Source organism: Strigops habroptila, chromosome 8, assembly GCF_004027225.2.
Source record: "Strigops habroptila isolate Jane chromosome 8, bStrHab1.2.pri, whole genome shotgun sequence".
NCBI lineage: Eukaryota > Metazoa > Chordata > Aves > Psittaciformes > Psittacidae > Strigops > Strigops habroptila.
This window is the reverse complement of record NC_044284.2, coordinates 10,041,599-10,064,036: the sequence shown is the minus strand read 5'-3', so window position 1 is coordinate 10,064,036 and position 22,438 is coordinate 10,041,599. Positions and strand designations below refer to the sequence as shown.

The 22,438-nt window shown below is 53.4% G+C and overlaps 4 protein-coding genes across 10 annotated transcripts in view; 2 read left to right on the top strand and 2 right to left on the bottom strand.

The window, feature by feature from the left end:
- Positions 1-2,275, bottom strand: part of STAG1 (stromal antigen 1) — a 190,526-nt gene extending 188,251 nt beyond the window's left edge. For 2 of the 5 annotated variants that reach the window (XM_030494152.1, XM_030494155.1), the window contains exon 1: positions 2,096-2,255. The gene's annotated coding sequence lies outside the window, so the exon portion shown is untranslated. Of the gene's footprint in view, positions 1-322; positions 1,508-2,095 lie in introns of those variants that run through there. The other 3 variants (XM_030494156.1, XM_030494157.1, XM_030494154.1) reach the window with 3 other exon arrangements.
- Positions 2,276-2,515: 240 nt separating this feature from the next.
- SLC35G2 (solute carrier family 35 member G2) lies at positions 2,516-11,196 on the top strand. Of its 2 annotated transcripts, none has more exons than XM_030494150.1 (3): positions 2,516-2,768; positions 7,515-7,588; positions 9,378-11,196. In XM_030494150.1, exon 3 carries the CDS (start codon positions 9,400-9,402, stop codon positions 10,633-10,635), a length of 1,236 nt encoding a protein of 411 aa, XP_030350010.1. In that variant the 5' UTR covers positions 2,516-2,768; positions 7,515-7,588; positions 9,378-9,399; the 3' UTR covers positions 10,636-11,196. The 2 variants fall into 2 exon arrangements, with proteins under 2 accessions (XP_030350010.1, XP_030350011.1); XM_030494151.1 differs by lacking the exon at positions 2,516-2,768 and adding an exon at positions 2,911-3,168.
- Positions 11,197-11,735: 539 nt separating this feature from the next.
- SCLY (selenocysteine lyase) lies at positions 11,736-17,148 on the bottom strand. 2 transcript variants are annotated; one of them, XM_030494147.1, is made up of 13 exons: positions 16,747-17,148; positions 16,545-16,657; positions 16,353-16,453; positions 16,076-16,232; positions 15,615-15,742; positions 15,340-15,504; positions 14,900-15,006; positions 14,531-14,567; positions 14,076-14,159; positions 13,826-13,928; positions 13,568-13,643; positions 12,727-12,918; positions 11,736-11,976 (listed from the first exon to the last, which is right to left on the bottom strand). In XM_030494147.1, exons 1-12 carry the CDS (start codon positions 17,133-17,135, stop codon positions 12,759-12,761), a joined length of 1,620 nt encoding a protein of 539 aa, XP_030350007.1. In that variant the 5' UTR covers positions 17,136-17,148; the 3' UTR covers positions 11,736-11,976; positions 12,727-12,758. The 2 variants fall into 2 exon arrangements, with proteins under 2 accessions (XP_030350007.1, XP_030350008.1); XM_030494148.1 differs by having other exon boundaries at positions 16,765-17,148.
- Positions 17,118-21,981, top strand: LOC115611363. Its single transcript, XM_030494149.2, has 2 exons — positions 17,118-17,279; positions 18,348-21,981. The coding sequence occupies exon 2, from the start codon at positions 18,381-18,383 to the stop codon at positions 19,227-19,229; it is 849 nt and encodes a 282-aa protein (XP_030350009.1). The 5' UTR covers positions 17,118-17,279; positions 18,348-18,380; the 3' UTR covers positions 19,230-21,981.
- Positions 21,982-22,438: the final 457 nt, after the last annotated feature.

The following is a 22,438-nucleotide window of genomic DNA, read 5'->3' as shown; positions in this document are numbered from 1 at the left end:
AGCGGCCAACCAAGAGTCTCAACTGAATGCTCCGTGTTGAGCAGCCAGTAAAAACTACATCCTCCCTGATGAACCCTACCCCTGGAGTTAGCCCCTCCGCTCCTGCTCGCCAGGAAATCCTGCCACATCATGGGTTGGCTTGCTGTTCCAAAACCTCTGCACCCCACTACGTGTTCTTTCGCAGGCTGTCCACCAAAAATTCACCACAGTTGAGTCACAAAGGAAAAAAAAAGAGAAAAAAAGAAAAAAACCACTAATAAACCAGCCTCTAGTTCCACAAAACTAAGAACTTCTTCCTGTAGTTTCAACAGACAGGATATACCTTGCCTTGCGGTCCAGCGATTTCTTCATGGACTGATGGAGTTTACTGTAGAAACACTCATCAAATGACCTTGCTGTCTACAGATAAAACAAAAAAACCCCAAACAAACAAAAAACACTAGACAATGCAAAACTGCTTTGGATCCAGAAAATCTGGACTAACCTTTCTCCCATACCACCACTATCACTAGTGTGATAACACGGAGAAGTTAAGCAAGTCTTAAGATGTTTGAATCCAGACCTTAATGCCATCCATCACACCAAACACGACACAATTTAGGAACAGTTGTGTTAGTGGTGTGATCTGGGAAACGCTTTTCACTCTTGAACAACTCAATAAACATTACTACTAGACTAACTCTACAGAGCTACATGTATCACAAAATTGTGAAGAACACAACTGAAATAATCAATACTTATAAAGCAGCTCAATTTAGTCTAATTAAACTCACGCTGTCTTACCAGAAACTAAGTTTTTTTGACACTGATATTGGCCGTCACATCCCTTTAAGCTGCTCTACAGATACTACTGCTATCCTGTTTCTCCCAAGTCACACTTCATCCCAACCACCGCTCACACTCGCTGCTCCACCCCAGGAACACACAGAAAGCCAAGTGTGGCTGACCACTACTCCCTACCACAGGCCAGTCACCAAGTCACCAGCGCCCATCACAGCAGCTTTCCTCCTTGCCAGCAAACCCTTGTTGGTTTTGCTGTCCAACAGCCCAGGACCCCAGACTGGTGTCTCCATCTCCCCACCTCGCAGCACTGGTCAGACGGCATTGCCTACACTCAGCTTCTCCCAGGAGCCACGGTTCCAGCTCCAGTACCACCAGTCGGTCCAACCTACCCACCAGCCACCTGGGGCTCAGCACGCTGCATCTCCCACCCCAAAGGTCAGGGAAGCATCACCACTACATGACACAGGTCTACTCTCCCTTGGCAAGCCGAGGAGCGGCCTCTCGCCGCCAGGCAGGCCGCCCACCCCACCGCAATCCCTTCGCCCCGCTGCCGCCGCACTAACAACTTGGGGATAAGCAACAGGACCGGTGGGCTGAGGGTCCCCAGCTCCGGGGCTGCAGCCCCACACTCCTCCATGTTTGTGGCCCCCCAACCCCCGCCTGTCCCGCCTGGACGCCAGCCAGACGCCGGCGGCACTGGGGCGGCCCGGGCGCTCCCGCCGCCCTCCCCCGGGGCCAGGCCCAGGTGGCGGGTCGGGCCGGGCCGGGCCGAACCGGGCCGCGCACCGGCTCCCGCAACTTTCTCTCCCCGCGGCCACGGCACCAACTCCGCCGCCGCCCGGGGCCGGCCGGGGGCCGCCACCAGCGTGCCCCGCGCGGCGGAAGCGCCACCCCCGCTCCGCCCGAGCATCCCCCGCCGCCGCCACCGCCCGGGCCGCCCCCGCCGCCGGGGCCGCGCAGCGGGAGCGCCGCCGCCGCCGCCCGGAGCGGGGCGCAGGCCCGGCAGCCGGGAGAGGCCGCCCGAGCTCGGCCCGGCGCCCCCGGCAGCCCCGACGGGGACAATGAGATGGCGGCGAAGAGCGCCGCGCCCGGGGGACCCGTTGCTCCGGCAGGAGCCGCCCCGCCCCGCGCCGCCTCCTCTTCCCTCCCCTCCCCTTCTCCTCTCTCCTCGCACGGGCAGCGCCCGCTCCCGGCCCGGCCGCCGCGGAGACCGAGCGAGCGAGCGAGCGGCCCCGGCCCGCTGCCCCCGCCCCTCGCGCCTCCATCTTGGATCGGCGCCTCAGCGCCCTCCCTCCCCGCGCGCCCCGCTCACCTCGGGCCGCGCCGCAGCCGGGCCCGGGCGGCACCCCGGGAAGCTCTGCGGAGCGGCTGAGCGCGCGGGGTCCGGGCGGGTGCGGGCCGGGGCCGGGGCGGCGGCGCTGGCGGGGGCCGCGCTCACCGGAGCCGCAATCCTAAACCGCCATCTGGCGGCATGTCCGACCCGCCAATGGCGCAGCCGCCGCCGCGCGCCGGACCCCCAGCGCCCCCTGGCGCCCGCCCGCCGCTGCCGCGCTGAGGGAACGGGGAGGGGCGGAGGAGGGGGGGGGAAGAGCCCGTGGGTCGGGGCGGCCCCGCCCCAGCGCGCGGCACGCGGGCGCCGCAAACGTCTTTCGCGCGAAAACATCGCGCGTGCGCCGCTGCCCGCGAGGCGGAAGGGGGCAGCGAGCGCCGCCGCTGAGGAGGCGGGGCCACAGGAAACCGGGGAGGGGGTTGGGAGAAAGGGGGCAGTGTGGTGCGGCGGGCACCTGTCGCGATAGAAGGCGACAGGAGTGGCGGTCGTGCGGCTCCCGCTCGGGTGCTGGAGGGTTCGTCTTGGCGGCTCCCCTAAGGCTGGGGTCGCGGCGATGCGGCCCGTAGGCTGAGCGGGGCCGGGGGTCTCCCGGCATGGGAGAGGCGGGGAGCGGCCGCTGAGGCGGCGGCGGCCTGAGGCGGGTGTTTCGGCACCGGTAAGTGTTCCGGAGGTGGAGAGGGCGAGACTCGCCCCGCGGGGCTGCAGGGCCGGCGGCGACGGAAGGGGTTGGCGGGGAAGGAGCCCGAGCAGCAGCAGCAGCCCCTCGTCGGGCTCGCTCGCAGCCGCGCCGCCAGACCGCGCCGCGGCCGCCGCGGGGGGCTGCTGCTCGCTCCCTGGTGAACGCGCTGCCTGCGCTCTCCTCGGAGATGCGCCGCTTCCTCTCCGAGCGCTGCGAACGTGGCAGTTGCCATCGCAGCTTGTGCCGTCCTCTCCCGAGCCCCGGCTCCCGGTGTCACTCGGCTGTCCCCGGGAGCCCTTCTGCACACACCGCACACACGCACCGGGTTGCCGCCTTGCCAGGCTTGAGGCAATTTGTCGGGAGGAGCTCAAAAGCAGTAAGCAAAATACCTCTAATCTTAACCTGTAAACCTGTAATTGCCTTTTCGTGCTCTGTTTCAGCCTGTTGTAACATAACCATTTCTTATAATATCTAATTAAGCTAATTTTGTATGCTGTAGGATACTCTATTTAAGTCTTGATTTATTGCCCGTTTTTTCCCCCGTGCCTGGAATTACAGTCTAAAAGGGTTTGCTCATATCGGGGTTTGTACAAGGGGAAGTTTGCAGGCTCTTCTAAAATCACTTCATTCAAGTCTTGCTGCTGTAGAGGTCGTAGTTGCAGCAGGCAACAGACACGGCTGAAGAAATTAGGGAAGAGTGTTTTTTCATGGAATGGGATGCATTTGGAGCCCTTACACGGCGAGAGAATAGGTTAGTGAAAGCAAGAGAAATTAAAGGTGTTACATATAATCCCATTGAAATCGCATGTGGCAGCTTTAGCAAGCTAGCAGAAATACGGATTGGTTTTTGGGGTAGCAAAATATCAGGAACGTGCTTACAATTTGTGGGGCTTAAGTGTAGGGTTTATATTTGAATTCTGTGAAGGGTGTACTGGCTCTTCCCTTAGGCACTGCTGTCGGACACAACTCAACTTGGAAGACATGGGATACCGGTTTGTTGGTTTGTGTATAATGTTTGCTCTTACGCTTAAGTGCTAAAAACTCTTTTCATGTAATTGCTCTTTCATTTTTCTTAAATAGCTATTTTTATTCATTAAATTTTAATAAAGATTTGAGATTCTTTGCGTAATTTTTAATAAAATTGATATGGTCAAACCATCTGGCTTCATCGATAAAGGTCCTCTGATTTTCCAGCACATACCTTGTCAAGTAATTTTAAAGTGCAACAGAAATGCAGGCTGTTTCAGAGAAACCAACATCTCATTGCCTGCTGCGCACCTTGCATTGCCTTTTCTTCCCCCTCCATTCACGTTGTGTTCCTCTAATTGATACATCCCATGGCATGTGCAGCTGCCTGAACTATGAGCCACTGAAGAGTCTGCAGGAAGGGTTAAGGTGGCTTAATGGAGAGACTGCTGAAACAGGAATTTGGGGTATTTTCCTGCACTCGATAGGGAATCAAAAACCTGCATTGTGAGAAGTTAGCACGCTGCGTGGAAGTGCTTGGTGAACGTGGCACAAGTTCAGTCAATTACATGGGCTTGCAGGGATGGAGCCGGTCTTTTGTACGTATAATATTCAGGGATATTTGTGAGTCTGTAGTTATCCTACAGGGATTGCTTACAGCCCCCTGGTAATCCCAGTCTAACCTGGTTGGGATTTGGGGGATTTTCCACAGAGGAGGCAAAGGAGCAGCCCTGCGAGATGTGCCTTTCAGAACACAGGGATAGCTGACTGCTCATTTTCGACATCAATTGCCATGGTTGCAAATCTTCCGTAGTAACATTTCAATCGTCTGACTGATTCTGACCAATCTGGCAGAAGATGAGGGTATTTTTCTGTGAGCTTACTGAAAATCGGTGGTTAGAATCACCAGTCACACCTCAAAGCCTTAACTCCTTCAGGCACTGCAAACAGGAGAGCTCAGCCTCCCACCCCCCCAGTAGTCAAGTGGTGTGTAATCACCTATTTCTACCTTGCTAATCAGCACATGTGTAATGATTGTGGTGGGGGAGAGGGGAGTATTTGGGGTATGTTTTCAGTTAAATCATGGTGTGTATTCTGTTCATGATTTGTGACACTTAGTGAATTCATTGTGATTATTTGTTCATCCAGGGGAAAACAGGGTTCCCACTTTGGCAGTTGGTGATTTCCATGAGCTGGTAATTTAAATGGGTGTCCCAGGTTGTAGTTTTAATTGGGAATGTTTGTTTTATTAAATAACATGAGAATTTTGCGTAGTACTTAATCTTCAGCCTTGTAGTAAACTCGATTCAAAGTCAAATTATGGTTTTGATAGAAAATGAGAAATTTATGTGTCCAGATATGAAGAAAAATAAAGACTTCATGTGATCTCCACAAAAGGCACTAGCAGAAAGAGAAGTAGCAAGTTTTCTGCATAGGCTCTGCTGATGTCTGTTTAGTGTAAATTTGTGGCTGGGACAAATAGAATGGATTTGGGATACGCGTTAATCTCTGTCTCCATCGAAATTCTCACTGGTTAAGAAAAGCAAGGTCACCAAAGAGCACAAATAGATGTACTGTGTGAGAGTTGGTGTGACATTTGTCATTATCTCCATATTTAATAGAGGAAATTAAATTTTGTTTTAAGCACTCCTGTTATTTTTTTGTTCTTTTCTCATTTCCTGCCTTTCTCATTTCTCCTGCGTTTGCCCTTCAGCCTTCCAGCCCTTCCAACTGTTAGAATTCCTAGCGCTGGAAAGGAATACAGGGAACACTGTGTCTGTATAGGACAGCCATTTTGAGCTGCGTGCTCATGATCTATTGTTTTCCTCCAGAGAGATCTCTGAATACATTACACAGGCCCAGTGCTAAATTTGCAACTGCATTTTGTCTCTCTTCTGTACTGCTTTCTATATTTGTTGGAACAAAATGTAACCTGAACACTGGAAGCAAAAAAAACCCCACCATTGTATGCTAATGGTAAAAAATGCAGGGTTTTGTTTTCGTGAGCGAACAGTTGCAGTGTGTACTCAGGTGTTTCTTGAGGGAATGATTGTGTTTACACAGGCTAGATCCACTATCCCGCTAATATTAATGCCTGTTGCGCACAATTTGTCGTCTTCTCCTCACACTTATTTTATTCCTGATCCATATATTGTGCCTTAAATAAAGAAGATCTTATTTTTAAGATGTGAGGCCAGCAAGGCAGAACTGTGAGTTCATAACACAATGAAAATGCTCAGTGAGAAAAGCTGTGCTTGTGAAAATCACTGCCTTCCTGGATTCATTCAGTGCATTTTGCATTTGCATGTTAAAAGAATCTGAAATTAACAACTTATCTTCATGTGAAGTGCAAGTAGCAGCTGAGATGGGGGTAGATTTCTGCCCAGGTGTTTAAATGTTGTTTGAACTGCTTGCTAGTGCAGCAGTTACCCAGCTCTTACCCTCTGTGTTTACTCTCCTTGGCATTTCAGCTGTTTCTTCTCAAGTTTCTTGCAGTATTTAAACTGCAGTGTTTAATGGGCTCTCTGGAGTACTCCTTCACTGTTCAGCAGCACACTGGGTATGCTTTTGGTTTTTTTTCAGCTGAGTTCTGCTGAAAATGCGTCGGCAGCAGAAACATGAACAGGAGGACTAGCACAAGGCCTCCTGCAACACAAGGACCTCTCTTGTCCTCAGACCCTTAAATAATCTACCAATCTCGGCTTCAGTAAGGTGTCTCGGAGCTGTGAGCAAGCTTAGTCAGCCAAAGGCAAGAGTAAGGTGGTGCCTCGGGATCCCTCGCTTGCTTGCAGAGGTCTGAACTGACGCTGCTGCCTTCTTGCCTGCCCCTCTCCCGGTTCAAAGTCCCTACCAGGATTCACTCTACCTGAAAGAAGCAGGCTACAGCTTAGCTTGGATGCAGCAGGGAGTTCAATAAACACTCACCCCCACCGAGGGTAAAGAATATCCTATTGTTGTGTAAATTATTTTTGCCAGGGGACAGGCAGTGCTTCTCTGTCACACAGGGAGAAAATCCACGTCCGCAGATGGTGGAGAAAATGCAAAGGCTGAACCCTGCCACATTATTCTAGAAGTATGTCTGTGATGAGCTGCTGCACCCACTTCTACATCGCCTTTTGATTTGTGGTGTCCCTGACAAACAGCCATTGCGCTGTTCAGCCTGATTGCCTACTTGGCTATGGTCTTGCACCTTCAGGACCCACCTGCTCTGCTGCTTCCGTAGTCCCTGTGGACAAGGACTGCAGAGAGATCCCATCGCCTGCTGATATCACAGGCCAAACTGCTGCTGCCTGCAGGGCTGGGCTCAGCTCTTGGGGATGGATGGCTGGAGCAGGAGGACGGCTCCTCCTGGGGTCCTCTCCTCCGCAGTGTTGGTGGGTCAGGCATGGGATGGTGAATTTTCTTGTTATTAAGCTGTAGGAACCTTATGCTTACAAAACCACCACTTGTTCTTTGGATTAGTTCCATCAGTAATTCAGAGAGACGGCTGCAGAGTGGTTTTGGCAAGACAACACTGATTGCTTTCTCTCCATCTAAAGTTCTTGGGGTTTTGTGGCGGGGTGTTTCCCATAATGATGCACCAGGGTTGCCAGTTCCCAAGAAGCATGGCCTCAAAGGCATGCTAGCGCTTCTCATATTTTCAGCTTTGAAAAACAAGCAGCATGTTTCATGCCTCCTTTAGGTATTACTTTCTGTGTTGAGATGATTGAAACCTTTCCTATTTGATATCTGAGAGCATCTACTGTTTCTTTTTAGATGCCCAGGCAAAGATGTAGATGACCAAGAGGTGTTTTCCCCTTCTGGCTTGGGATTAAATTTCTCAGTCGCAGGTAAGGTCTGCATGTGTTTATTTGCTGGGGCAAATAGACGGCAGGGAAGGTTGCATTTCTCCTGCTGCCACTTCATTTGGAAGGGCTCTTTGTGCAGATGGTGGAGGGCGCTGTGAAAACAAAGTAATCTCAATGACATCCCTGTGCCTGAATTAAACTGGCCCACTGCTGCCACACTGGGCCTGGGGACAGTGATGGCACGCTCAGCAGAGAGCTGGAGGGAATTAAGGCTGCAGGTGGGCTCTCTGTGGGCAGGCTGCCTGTGCCTGCGACAGCAAGGACCAAGCGGTGTTTGTGCTGGTGAAGTGATGGTATCGCTCCCTTGCTTGTTTTGGGAGGCTGTTGCTGTTCTGACACATGCCACACCACGCGTGTTGCTGCCTGTGTTAAGGTGGTGTGCGCAAACCGCAAGCACTGCTTGTGTAGAGTGAAATGGACCTCCAATAGGAGACAGATTTTGTGTCTGTGTTTTTTAAATGTCTGCCTGGGTGTCCTGGTTCTGGCTGGGATGGAGTTAATTTTCTTCCTAGTAGCTGGTGCAGTGCTGTGTTTTGGCTTTAGTCTGAGAACAGTGCTGATAACACACCAATGTTTTAGTTGTTGCTAAGTAGCGCTTGCCCTGATCAAGGACTTTTCGTCTCTCATGTTCTGCCAGTGACGAGGGGCATGAGAAGCTGGGAGGGAGCAGAGACAGGACACCTGACTTGAGCTAGCCAAAGGGGTATTCCATACCACAGCACGTCATGCCCAGTATATAAACCAGGAGGGAGGTGGGGGAGTGGGGGTTATCTGGAAGGGACAGATCACTGCTTGGGTCGGGCTGGGTATTGGTCAGCGGGTGGTGAGCAATTGTATTGTGCATCGCTTGTGTTAATTGGTTTTTTGTTGGTTTTTTTTTTTTCTTTCCCCTCTTGGTTTTATATTCTCTCCCCTTGTTATTTCCTGTATCATTAGTAGTAGTTTTATATTGTACTTCAGTTACAGGACTGTTCTTATCTCAGCCTGTGGGGTTTACATTCTTTCAATTCTCCTCCACATCCTCCCCAGAGGGGGAAAGGGGAAGTGAGTGAATGGCTGCATGGTGCTGAGTTGCTGGCTGGATTTAAACCAAGACACACAGGAAGGTCTGGCTGGCAGTCTGGATCAGCACTTCTAAATTTTCCCCATTTGAAAAAAAAATAAATCAGATTTAAAGAACAAACCTGTTGCAAAATCAATATCACTGGAAATAAAAGGATGTGAAAAGAGGAAGGAACTTTTAACACTGTCAGAGCAGCATTGTTCAAAACTCTGTTGTTTATTCATACAGTAACTATGCTGACTTGCTCAGGGATACTATTTCCCTGTGTGCTTTCTGTCAGTTTAGGAACAAGGCAATCATCTCCTCCTGCCAAATTTCTTCCATAATCTTGTAACATTAGCAAGCAATTAACAAGAAGTATAATTCATAATTACAGGGTATATACTGTCCAAAAAGCTTTGCAAGGGAACTTTCTCATTAGAGTAAGTATATACTAGAATGCATTATATGTAGTATACATAATGAGAATATATGTGATTTAAAATAATGACTACAGTGCAGTGCCATGGTTGGCTTTGGAGGAGATCCAAATGGCTGGACTGTCAAAGGTATTTAGTAGTAACGCAACAGAAAAAGCAAAACCAAGAACAATCTGCTAGTACTGACTTGGTTGACAAAAACAGCTTGTAAACACTAATGACATTTACATACTAATGAATCCCTTGCTATTCATTATATAAAAATAACAGTGCATCTCCTTTTCTTAAGGCCAGGAAGTTTCTCTAAGGAAATGGATTCGTCTTCCCAAAAATACCCAGTCAAAAAGCGAGTGAAAATTCATCCCAACACAGTAACAGTGAAATATACTTCTCATTATCCCCAGCCAGGAGAAGAGGGATATGAGGATGTTAATGAAGATACTGGAGTATTTATGGAGGATAATCCTAAGAAAAGACTATTGAATGATGGGAAAAAGAGGGAAAGGACTTATTTTGGTACAATAGACACCAAACCTCAGCCAGCACAACTGCCAAAACCCAATGAGATGGGGCAATCCCAGCATTTTCCTGAAGGAAATATACTGCAGTCGAGAAAAACATGGGTAGTCCTGTTTGGATCTGCTGTGGCTCACGGATGTGTGGCTCTAATCACAAGATTAATTTCTGATCGTTCCAAAGTGCCATCCCTAGAGTTGATTTTCATCCGTTCAGTCTTACAAGTGCTGTCCATTACTGTTGTGTGTTACTACCATGAGCCTCCCTTCGGCCCAAAAGGCTACAGACTCCGGCTCTTCTTCTATGGGGTCTGTAATGTTATCTCTATTACCTGTGCTTATACCTCCTTCTCTATAGTTCCCCCCAGCAATGGGACCATTATGTGGAGGGCTACCACTACAGTGTTCAGTGCCATTTTGGCTTTTTTACTCATAGATGAAGGAATGGCCTACGTAGACCTTATTACTGTATTTGGCAGCGTGTTTGGTGTTTGCCTGGTCATGATCCCCAATATTGTTAAGGAGGAAAACTCTTTACTAAGCACCTGGAAGGAAGCTTTTGGCTATACCATGACTGTTATGGCAGGTTTGACCACTGCTCTCTCCATGATAGTCTATAGGTCAATCAAAGATAACATCAGCATGTGGACAGCACTATTCACCTTTAGTTGGACAGGAACGGTGTGGGGAGCGTCCACCATGTTCTTGCTTCAAGAGCCAATCGTCCCACTGGATGGAGAAACCTGGAGCTATCTCCTTGCCATCTGCCTGTGCTCCACAGCAGCCTTCCTGGGGGTCTACTACGCCCTGAGCAAGTTCCACCCTGCTTTGGTGAGCACCGTCCAGCACCTGGAGATAGTCATTGCCATGGTCCTGCAGCTTGTCGTGTTGCGGATCTTCCCAGGCGCTTACGATCTTGTCGGGGGAGCTGTTATTTTGGTTAGTGTCTTTTTCCTTGCGTGTTACAAACTGTCCTGGAAGAATTTAGGAAGGCAAGATTATCAGGAGATTGTGGATTCTTCCATTAAATGAATTGTGGTTTTGCCCTCTGAATCTGGCTGTGTGACCACATGGAAGTTAGTTATTTCAACTCTCGCATTCTAGAGTCATGTCCCTGTCTAGAGTAGCCAGGTCCTCTCTCTACTGTTTAAATTCACAGCTGGTGTAGCAACGTTGGTGTTTCCAGACTTCCATGGCAGGTGAATTTGTTCTAGCACATATCACCACTGGCATTTTGTCATGTGAGGAAAGACTATTTGTCTCCAGCACGTAGGGTGCGTGAGCAGGGAGTGCAGGCTGGCCCACAGAGGTGCCGGCCAAGCCTTGGGCAGGTCCCTCCTCACCTTCCGTGGATAAGGCAATAGAGAGACAGAGGGATTCACTAGTGACTCTCATTCCTGTGCAATGTGGTAGTAGGAAAATGGAACAGTAAAGCCATTAAAATGGTCGACCAGAGTACTCGTCTCCTCTGTAACACTACTTCTGCTTTGGCTGTAATACTCACAGTGATGTTAATATTTCTGTGGTTAAAACCTGCATTTCTTGTGTGTATAAAGAACCGGTCAGTAAAGCTGTTTGTGCTTTGTGGTTAAATTTCTGTCTGAATCAATGCGGGAAGCCCAGACCTCCTGCGGGGTTGAACAGCCCCCAAAACTGGATCTCCACTTGTGCCACGGCTGTGAAAGAAAGGTCCCCGAGAACTCTAAGGTCCATGGCAGATCAAAGATCTGCCCCTGAAGCAGAGCAATATTACTTCTATGGACCCACTTTTTCTTAAAGAGGTTTTGACAATTATGCAAGGAAAAAGAAGAAAAGGCGGCATTTGAGATTGAGGTGTGCACAGCAGTGGTAACATGGGCAGTTAGAAACTGGGTTTAGAAAAAGCCCCAGGGTTTTATGGTCCCAAACAGTACTCCTGGCTGTGCTAATGTATGTAAAGTACATTAGTACCTACATACATAGTAAAGACCAGTGTTTAAAAACCTGTGTCCATGGGCTCCCGGACCAACAGGCACCTCTCTGTTCCAGCAGACTGTGCCTCTCTTCTGGGACATGTGCATCTTCTGAGGGGAAAGATACTGCTCAGATGACCTCAATCCGTCCAGCTTCCCCCACGGAAAAATACATTTTACTTTGTAAAAAGCCACAGCAGCAGCAAACACTTTTATTCTTATGAATACCCAAGGAGACCAGATTCCCCAACATCAGCCCATCAGCAACACTCCTAATCCGTGTGACACTTATGTCCTCTGTCAGTGATGAGAGCGACCTCCTGGGTCACACACTTCCTCAGAGATGGTGCTGGCATGGTTACAGCTGCCCCAGCATGTTTCCTTCGGGAGCACATGGAGCCAGTGACGGGAGTTCTGCCTACTGTAGGAAGGACAGGAGGGAGGGGAATAGGTAACGCAATGCAGTGCTGGGAAAGCCACGCCAAACACCTTCCCAGCCAAAAACCCCCTGGGTGTAGCTGAAGGCCCTGTCAGTTCCCAGCCCAGAATCTCGCTGTGCTTCTATAAACTCCTCATTTCCCTCTGAGGCAGATGGTCTTTTCTCCTCTGCGCAATAAGACAGCAGGAAAGCTTCCTTTGTGGAAAGCAACCAGGTCAAAAGGCTCTATCTCCTAGGGCTTCCACACTTGTAATGCCTTGGATGCAGTCGAGCTTTGGGACTCCATCGTGCCAACATGCACACATGCATGCAGGCAGCTGGGTATGTGCTGGCAAGCGAGAAGCACTCTGTACTGAAACTCCCCAAGTGCCTGCACCATGCAGAGGGAGTGACAGTCCTGACCAAGCTCTCGCTGAGCTGCCCAGCACAGCTCCCTGCTGCCTCCACCACCTCTGCCAGCCTCTCTGCTCAAGCTGCAGAGCCGTGCCAGCCCCGCTGTGACCCCTGTGAGCGCAAGCCAAGCAGCCCTAAGAGCGCACGGCTGCCAAAATGGGTGATCCCACCTCTTCCTTCTGCCACCTCCCCTGTGTCTGATCCACAGCCACAAGCTGCAGGCTGGGTCAGTTCAACTTGGGGATCAGGTACAAAACTAATCCTGCCAAAACCTGAGCCCAGACTGACAGAGGCAGCCAGCAGCCAGGAGCCGATCAGACACAACCCCATCCCGAGAACCTGGGTGATGGCCAGGGAGTAATTCCCAAGGTCTACGGGGCTTGGTCCTGGTCCAGCTGCACCACAGCCTGCATGAGGTCCTGCACGACCAGGTCCACGTCGGCCCGGGTGGTGTCCCGCCCCACGCTCAGCCGCAAGGCGTTCTGTGCCACGTCGTAGGGGATCCCACAGCTGAGCAGAATCGAGGAGGGCCTGAAACACAGACACAGGGGAGAGCAGGGTTAACTTGAAGGCCAAGGAAGCACAGGTCATCATCAGAAAGCTTCACCAAGCCCTAAGAGGGAGCACATCTCTAGGCAAACCTGTCTCCTGCACGGCATCCTGCTCCCTTCCCAAAGGCACCTGCTCCCTCTGGGCTTGTTACCCCATGGAGGATTTGGCTCTTCCCCTTCAAGGAAGGACCTCTCCCATGACTCCCATGGGTTGGCAGTTCTGCCATGTCTAGAGGGCGTTACTCTAGACCAGGCCAGTCGCCTGCTGTCCCCACACACCCCCAAAGGAGCCCACTGGAGGCCCAGTTTGGGCTCAAGCAGGTGAGCCAGGCACACACAGGAATAAGGCAGGCTCTTTTCTGGCAGTGCCAGCTGCTGAAGAGTACTTCCAAGCTCAGCTGCATCACCAAAGCCAGGAGGGCCAAAGTCCTTCCAAGCAGCAGCCAAGCATTCCATCTGTGCCTCCTGCAATAGGAGCCCTTCAGCCCCCCTGGAAAGCTCTGCACCCTCTTTGCTCCAGATGACCATGCCCACAGCGAACCAAAGTCCCTTTCCCTGTCCTGTTTCCCTCCCTCCCACCCACTCTCCTCTAGGAAGACACCCTCAGCCTGGCCAAGCCAGCTGCTTACCTATCTCCTTTCTCAGAGTGGCAGGCAGCCCCAACACTGGCGAGAAGCACCTTACAGCAGGACAGCACCCTTCGCCCTGCAGCATACACAAGCACAGGTTTCCCATCACCCAGACTCTCTCCAAGGGCCCCTGCCTGCTTCATCTCTCTGCCAAAGCCTTGGCTGAGCATTCGCTGGGCTCCAGCCACAGGGTGCTGTGCAGGACAGGTGCTTGGCTCCACAGGCACCATCATGGGGCAGCGGTGGGGTAAGAGCTACCTTGAAGGCCTGGGCCCAGGATGGAGAAGTTTGAGGTGTTGCAGAGCCGCTTGGAGCCTGTAAAGTGGCTGTTGAGGTGAATCCTCTGCTTCCCAAAGCACGCCTAGAGAAATCACAGGGTTGTGAACCACTCTAGGTTTGCGAGCAGCTCTGTCCTGATGAGGGTCATACCCACTCTGGCTCCGGGCCCCACACTCTGCAGGCTGAGACCCCAGGAGGGGAGAGGCAAACAGGAACAAGGTCTGCCCACCTCCAGCTTGGCCTCCAGGTAATCCCGAACATCCCGCATATGAGCCTCGTAGGTCTCCCAGTTCTTGCTCACCAACTCTGCAGCCTGAGGAGAGAAAACCCAGACAGGCTCCATCACTAACACCCCGACACCTTCCTCTGTGCACAGCCCCCCAGCATGTGAGTCCAGCCTGGGAACTGCCAGATTCCCTGCATCAATAGCCTCTTGGTGCCTTGCACCATGTGAGCTCCGTGACTGCCCACTGCCAGGGCTGCAAAGCCGGCAGCAAGTGCTCCGAAGCACCTCCTTTGACTGGCACCAGAAAGCCCTATCTTCTTTCCCACTGGTTCACCCACCCTCCCGCACCTCAACTTTGTCTCTTCCAGTGACCAGGGAGCGCAGGTGGCTGTCCCCATGCTGGAAGCACCAGAGAGCACCCCCAGGGAACTGCTCACCCTTGAACATCACTGACCCACCTTGCCGAGGCCGGCAATCATTGGGGTGTTCTCAGTGCTGGAAGCGAAGAGGGAGCAGTGAGTTATTTCTCCGGACCAGAAACCCAACCTCAGGGTACAGCTGTTTCCCTCATTGCTGGTAGGGGGTCCTGGACCCTTCTCTGCGGTGGTTGGGAAGGGAGCACTTCCACCGTGTGGTTCCTCCTGCAGCAAAGCCCGCACACCGGGATCCCACAGTTCCCATGCACAGATCCAGCTCCCTGCGCTGGGCTGCCCACCCCGGGGCTGGCAAGTGACACAGCTGCCAGCTCAGCTTGGACTATGTAACTGCGCATGGTTTGGCCACCAGCCCAAGGCCTCGCTCTCCAGGCCATCACCCAGCTGCCTTACCCTGGCCGGAAACTCCTCTCCTGTCCCCCTCCGAAGAGCATGGGGTGTAGTGGGGTGGTGGTGCCGGGGCCACGCACGTACAGCGCACCGATCCGCGGGCCATAGAACTGTGGGGAGAAACAGCCACGGTCACCTTGGGGACACTGCCAGGTGTCCCTTCCCTGTACTCCTGCCCAAATCTGAGTGCCCTCCAGTGCTGACCCCTGCACATCTCACAGGCTGCTGTACAGCTGTCCCCCTCCCTTGGCCTCCTCCTGGTCCCCCTTGTTACCAGAAGCCTTGTCACCCAGCTGAAGACAGTCTCCAAACCACCATCCAGCAGGAAAACTTTGGCCACTGATGAGGTATTAAGCTGTAGGGGGCTGCCAAAGTCTCCCTGGCACCCAACAGAGATGTCTTAGAGGGCAAACAGCGGCTGGGCCACGGGCACAGCGCCATACCTTGTGTCCCACGATGGTGAGGTAGTCCACCCCCAGCTCCTGCACGTCCACGCGCCCCTTGCCAATCATCTGTGCTGCATCTGTGTGCACCAGGATCCTGGGCAGCCCCTCCGCTACTCTCCGCTGATTGAGGGCATGGACACGCTGGCTCAGCTCCATGACAGGCTGGCGGGAGGGAAAAGGGTCTGCATCCCAAGGACTGCCTGCTCCCCCTTACCAAGCACCTTTTTGCGAGGACGTCCCTACCCCATCCTACTCGCTGCCCACAGACTCACCATGATGACCCCAGTCTCGTTATTGGCCAACATGATGGAAACCAGGCAGGTGGTCGGCCGGATGGCAGCAAGGACATCATCCACCTCAGCCCGCCCGCTTCGTTGGGACACGGGCACAAAAGTGGTTTCTGCAAGCCAAGAAACAAGCCCTGAGGTTTGCTGGGAAGCCTGACAACGACCAGGGCTGCCTGCACCCCACTGAGCGGTGGGGCAGGAGAACCGTGAAGGCAGCTGGTGAGCAGGCAGACAGCATGGTGCCTCTCAGGATGCCAACAGGGTAATGCACCCAGCTTAAGGGGGACGCCATGTGGGAAGTCAGTGCCCTTTGGGAGGAGAAAGAGGAACACCACGGAGCAAGCGTGTCCCTGCCCTCCTCCACAAAAGCACCAGTGGAGGAAAGCCCTGGTTATGGGGGCCCAGATCTGCAGCCAGCTGCCCCCAGCGCATCCCTTGCTGCTCACCCGCCAAGCCCTCCTTCACCAGATGCTCCAGCGGCAGGCAGACCGAGTCGTGCTCCACGTTGGACGTGACGATGTGCGGCATCCCCCAGCTGTCCCCCGGCGTGGCCTGGCTGTCGTGGAAGTGCCTGCAGGCGGTGTGGATCACCATGTTGTTTGCCTGAAGAGAGGAAGGCAGAGCGGAAAACGAAGTCCTATAGGGAGCACAGCACCCTTGGAACCCACTCTCCTCGCTTGCTTGCGAGGAGGTGGAGGGCAGGGGCATGGGGGCTGCTCCCACCTCCGTGCCCCCCGAGGTAAAGACGATGTCCTCCGGCCGGCCCCCCACCATCCTCGCCACGTTCTCCCGGGCACTGCCAATGAGCTCTTTCGCCTTCCTCCCTGCGGGACGAGACGTGGCAGCTCTGCCAAGGGCTGCCCGGGCCATGGGGCAGCAGCCAACCAACGCGGCAGCTCGCCGCGGGGTCCCTACCTGCGGGGTAGGAGCTGCTGGGGTTGCCCCAAGCGTGGCGCAGGGCATCCCGCACGGCTTGGGCCACCTCGGGGGCCGGCGGGGTGGTGGCGTTGTAGTCCAGGTAGACCCTCCTGCGGGGGGGAGCAGGCAGGCGGCAGGTGAGGGGGTGCCGGGGGCCGTGCAGGGGGGCGGGGCGGGACGGGGCGGGGCAGGGTCTCACCCCTCCGGCTCCTCGCACCGCGCCTCCGCCGGGTCCGTCCCGGCGCCCATCGCCGCCGCCACGGCGCCGCGGACACGGACGGGAGCGGGCAGCTGCTGTGCCCGCCCACCACCGCAGCTCCACCAATCAGCTCCCTCCTTCCCGCTCCATCGCCGCAGAACCCACGAATCAGCTTCCCTCCTTCTTCCCTTCCCTGCCGCCTTGACGCCCGCCCGCCAATCTACTCCCAATTGCCTGGGCAGCGGCCAATCAGCTCCTGTCGTCCTCTCTGCCCGCACTGCGCCCGCCCATTGGCCGGGGGACTCCGAACCCGTGGGGCTCCCATTGGCCCCCGCCGGCTCCTTCCCACCCGTCGGGCCAATCCGAGGCGCGCTTCCGGCGCGCACCATCGCGCCGCGGGAGGCGGATGTTCCGGGCGCGGGCGGGCGGGAGCGGCTGAGGTGCTGCCCCTCTCCAAGATGGCGGCGGCTCCCTCGGCCTGTTCCCCCCGCTCCTTCCTGCGCAGGCTCCGCAGACCCCCCTCCAAGATGGCGGTGAGCCCCGGGGAGGGGAGGGGAGGGGCCGGGCCGGGCCGGGGGCAGGGCGCGCCAGGCTCCGCCGACCCCCGCCCGGGGCCCGCGGCCCGCAGGAGGCCTCAGGCGGGGCGGGCGGGCGGCGCCCGGGGCCTCCCGGCACCGAGCCGTGACTCAGCGCTGCGGGGGGCCGCGGGGTGGGGGGCGGCCCCGGCCCCGCTCCCCGATGGCGGTCCCGCGGCACCTCGGCGCGCTGCCGCCTGCGGGAGCTGCCGGCGGAGGGGGGCCCCGGCGACGGGCGGGCTTGCGGCGGGCCCCGTGTCCTCGGCGGCGGGACCGGGCCTCGTGGCTCCCCGGGCCCCCCCCGGCCTTCCCCGGCCGCGGCGGCGGCGGGCGGAGGGGGCCGAGGTGCGGCCGGAGAGCCGCGGGCTGTGGTGCCCCTGGCCCCGGCTCCCCTCGCCGGCTGCGCGGCCGGGAAAAGTGCCAGTCATGCTGCGGGGCAGGCCGGGCCTAGGCAGGGCCGCGGCGGGCGGCGATGAGTAATGCTCGGCCGCGGCCTCCGCGCTGCGGGCGGTGTCTCGGTCGCGGGCGGGGAGGGCACCGGGAGGGCGAGCCGGTGTTCAGGGGCCGCTCCCAGCGAGGGGCCCGGGGGGAGCGAGCTCGGCTGTTGCCTGCTTTAGGCAGCTTCGTACCGGCGCTGGGGAAGCCGCGAAGCGGAGCGGCCGGTGCGCGGGCATGCCCGTCCTCACATGCCGGCGCTGCAGTCCGGTGCCCTAGGCGGTCTTGATTTGCTGTAATTGACAATGCGAAGTCCAAAACCTAATTAAAAGCTAATTAACATAAACAAACACACTGTATTAGGCTTTAAGAACGCACAGAGGAGAGAGAGAGTCTCAACGTGCAGATGTTTGGATGGGCTGGGCTAACGGCAGCCGTCCAACAGCAACTGAGTATACCATAAACTCCCAGATCTTATTGGTCTGAGTGTTTTCTCATCTGTTTATTTATATTAATAAGAGGAAAAAGAAAAAAACCTAAGAAGCTTCATTTGACATGCTCCTTTTTTTTTTCCCTTCCCTCTTCTTTCAGATTGTGTCATAACTACAATATAAACGAGCAGTGATGGAATCACTGGATACCGAGGTGAGAGCACGGAAGACTCTGGGGACTGTTGAATATGTAGAGTCTTCGGGTTTCACCCAGGGAATACTGCCAACCAAGAAGGATGTGGTTCAGAACATGCTGTATTTACTGCAGCCCAAAAGAGCTGGCCAGGCCCAGCGGTCCAAAGAGGATGCGGCCCAGTTGCTCGCAGAGCACCTGCAGGAGCACTGGTTGGTTTGCAACTTGCACACCATCGCGACGCAAAACATAAAGAAACTTATCCTCAAAATGTACGAGGAGTTTACCCGATTGTATCAGACCAGAAAGCAGAGACAGAACCAGGCTTTTAGTGAGCGAGCAGACAAGTTCAACGAGAGTTCGGAGAAGCTCTTCGACGTGTTTTGCACAGACACGCAGATGAGAAATAAACTGGAGGAATACAGTGGGATAAAAATGACTAGCATCGAGTGGAAATTCCTTGAAGATCAAAGAAGCGAGAGAAAAATGTACTATGAAGATTTCACAGACAAGCAGGAATTGAAGATGATGGACAGAAGGCAGAAGATACAGTGTCTGGAGCACTTCAGAAAACTCGCCAGGGAGGAGAAGGAAGGAAACAAAGCAAAGGAAATGAAGTACAAAAGTGATGAGCAATCAGACGAAGGCACGAGTGTGGATGAATCCTACCCGGCCGAGGAGGAGAACGGCGGCGCTCCGGCTTTTTCGCTGCGGGGCAGAAGGAAGCGCCTGTGCACCACGACTCCTGCGAGCACTGCCATGCCCCTGGAGTGCCAGCATATACGGATGAGCATCAGGAGGGTTAGGCCTGGGTTCTACGAGACTGTGGAGAAGGTCAAAAACTGCTAGTGCATGCCGCGGTCGGCAGGCAGAGCTGCTGGAGTACGAGGTGGCAATGCACACGTTAGGCAAGTTTGAAATCCCACCATCAATTGGAAGTGATTGTTGTAGATCCCCAAGCCAGAGCTCAGGAACATCCTGCCTCCAGGGAAGAGCGCTGGGATGACAGCGACAGCGGCAAGGACTAAAACACGTGAATTTGGAAGGATACGCAGTCAGCGGCTAATGATGCGAAGGCTCAAACGTAGCAGATGATCCACGGTTATGTAGCGTATAAGCCTCTTCTTCCAAGGTCCTGTCTGCACCAGTGGGTTTTTGGAAGTCTCTCACCATTTCTGAGCCAGTGGTGACCTAACAGTATGAAACAGGACTTGGATTTACTGCAGGGAAATAACTTGGACTTGTTGCTAACAGGAAGTGTGCGTGCTGAAAAGCCCTAACTCATTCTGGTTTCAGTGGAGGTGAAAGGTGCTTGGCCCCTTTCGGCAGAATTTGGTGTTGCTGCGAGGAAGGAAGGTGGTTTTCAGCTTGTATCACCCAGTCCCGGAGAGGAGCCCTGCAGTTGTGCGAAGGGATTGCTCTCTTGCTTGAGGAGGGGAGGAGAAGAGAGATCGGGAGACATTTGAGTGCTTTGGCTGTAAAAGCATTGGTGATTCTGAATGTTTTATTCTAGATTCTATTTTAATGACGTTTCCTTGATCAGGATAAACCTTCCCATAATTGGATGAGTTTTAACATGAAGTCCCTAATCTAGGATCTAAGGTGTGAATCCTAAATGAAGTGGTAATGCTTTATCTTGGGGGAGGTGTGGGGGGAGTAAATATAGGGAGAAGGATGCAAATTGCTTTATTTAGTTTTAAGATGGGTAGAATTTTATAAACTGTTATCCTGCCTTCATAGGGTATAGGAAAGAAAAAGCCTTTCCCGGGTGTGGAGAGCTGTGGTAGTTACAGCAAAAGGCACCTGAGCCTGGGCTTGCTTTTCCACCCCTGAGGTCTGTGCAGACCAGTGCGGGGGGAAATGGTAGTTTCCCACCCAGAGTTTGTTTGAACAAAGTGTAACCCTCTTGTCCACCTACACCCTGAGCAGTGATGTGTCTGTGATCTCAGATGCCCCCAGTACGAGGGTATCTGCTGTTTTTAGTTAGAGTTGCTGTACTGGTTTTTAAAGATGAGAGACTTGAACTTTCAGTGAAACCCAGTGCTGGAGATCTCTCTGGTGAGATTCCCAAGCCTCGCCAGAGAACACTGAGATAGATCTAAAAACCCCAAGTCTCTAGTTGTCTGCAGAAGTTCTCTGGTAAAAAGAACGCAAACTTGCCTGGTTTTCAAATTTACCTTTCAGTGTGAATGTTGGTTTCCCCACTCCAGTATCTCAGCTTTTCCCCGTTTCTTTTCCTCTCCGTCCCGCACATCATTTTACTGACATTAACTCATGTTGTTTCATTCTTTGGCTTTTGCTCCCTTTAACAATAAATGCATGTACGAATAATTTTGACAGTTCCTTTACTTTTGATGAATCAGTTCTTGGACTGCTTTGAAGTCCTGTGCCAAAGGAGGAATGAAACACAAATCAGCTGCTGGTCCCATTGGGACGCAGCAGAGCGAGCAGGCACAAAAGGCGGCGGCAGCCCTGGCCTCGCTGCTCAGGCCGGCTCCGGCGTTCCTCTGCTCCATCCCTCCGCCCAAGGACGGATCCGTCCGGCTCTGAGCCGTGCATCGGCTTCCCAGTGACCTTGCTCGTTAGTCATTGCCGGGATCCTTATTCCGTGTCTCGGAGAAGTTCTTCACGGTAAGTTGCTCCAAAATACGTAGTGAACTCAGTGTATTCTGCATCACCCGTAGTGTGTCATTACAGGTTTAATAGCACGCACCCACGTTCTGCAGCACCCTTGGGCCTCTGCTGCTTGAGCGTTTGCAGCCCTCCCTCTCCTCCTCTCTCTGACGTGCTTCACTGACTTCCCCGTGCAGATTATGTCACGTTTGAACTATTTGCCTTCCAGCCCTGAGGTGCTGGACTTGAGCCTCTCACTGGGCTTTTACACCAGCAGCTCTGTTTCAGCAGGGAATATAGCCAAGCTCGGACCTCGCCGAAGTAGATGTTTTTTTAAAATAACTGCTGTAAACCCCCCCTTTGTATTACAAATATAGCTGACAGTATAAATGCTTGTGTGTAAAGCAAATCCACCAGGGTTGGCTCGAATATGGAACACAGCTGTGTAGTGTTTTATGATTTTTCAGGGATTCAGGGAATTTAAGGTTGTCGAATCTGACTTCCTGTACACCACAGGGAATTACATTTCATCCAGAAGCCCCACGCTCAGCCTACTAGTTTCAGTTGAAGTGACGTGTGTTACAGAAAGTTGAGCAGAAAACATCAGAACTCTGCAGTCTTCCTCAGTTATTAGTGATTTGTCACCTTTGCTGTTCTAAAAAAGACAAAAAAAGTAAAAAAAAAAGTCTGACCATCCTCTAGGCTGTGATTCTATGACATCCTGTACAGGCTGAGCAGTGTTTATTGCATTTAAATCTTTTTTTATTTTAAACTGGGTTTGACTGTGGATAGAGCCAAAGCCTGGCTCTGTTTCTGCTGCAACGGGGGGGGAAATTTCTAAATGATGTATTCTGATTACTTCTTCTTTGGGACCATGGTGCCTTTTTAATCAGGACAGTAAATCTTGTCCCAGGATTCTGTACTTTTGTACGTTAACAGTTGTTGACTTTCCTTTTTTGGTGTGTCCCAAATAAATTAATATAACATACCTCTGGGCTTTTGTTTCTTCTTTTGGTTCTTCTTTTGTTTCTAAAGGGGGAGAAAAGAGGAAACTCAAGCTAAAATAAACCTGCTCTACTCCAGCTCTCCCTCCCAGGCTCTTGCAGGAGCAGCTGTGAAGCTGTGGCTGGAACCACTCTCAGCCAGACTCTCTGGGGCAGCAGGAGGGGAGCTGCTAGAAATGGGAGTCTAGATTTGGGCCCTACCTGGAGCCCTTTTGTACCAGCAGTGCTGGAGCCTGAAGCAGCCAAAGGTAAGGGGAGAGGGATGAAACCTCTGAGTGTGGTGGCAGTTTCACCCGGTGTGCTTGAGGCATGGCGAGGTTGGTATCGGGGACAACGGGAGTGAGGGGGCCTGCCTTCCTGGCATGATCCCATGGGAAGGTTCCCCACTTCTGCCTGTTCTCTCCTGACTGGTTCAGGGACCTGTTTTATGAGATGAGCACC

Bases quoted from the DNA above. Each gene is read 5' to 3' on its own strand.
- SLC35G2 (XM_030494150.1), top strand. From the start codon at position 9,400: ATGGATTCGTCTTCCCAAAAATACCCAGTCAAAAAGCGAGTGAAAATT.
- SCLY (XM_030494147.1), bottom strand. From the start codon at position 17,135: ATGGTGCGCGCCGGAAGCGCGCCTCGGATTGGCCCGACGGGTGGGAAG. The intron at 16,658-16,746 runs GTGAGACCCTGC...TCCCCCCCGCAG, and splicing joins CGGTGCGAGGAGCCGGAGGG to GAGGGTCTACCTGGACTACA. The intron at 14,160-14,530 runs GTGGGTCAGTGA...TTCTCTCCTCAG, and splicing joins TGATTGCCGGCCTCGGCAAG to GCTGCAGAGTTGGTGAGCAA.
- LOC115611363 (XM_030494149.2), top strand. From the start codon at position 18,381: ATGGAATCACTGGATACCGAGGTGAGAGCACGGAAGACTCTGGGGACT.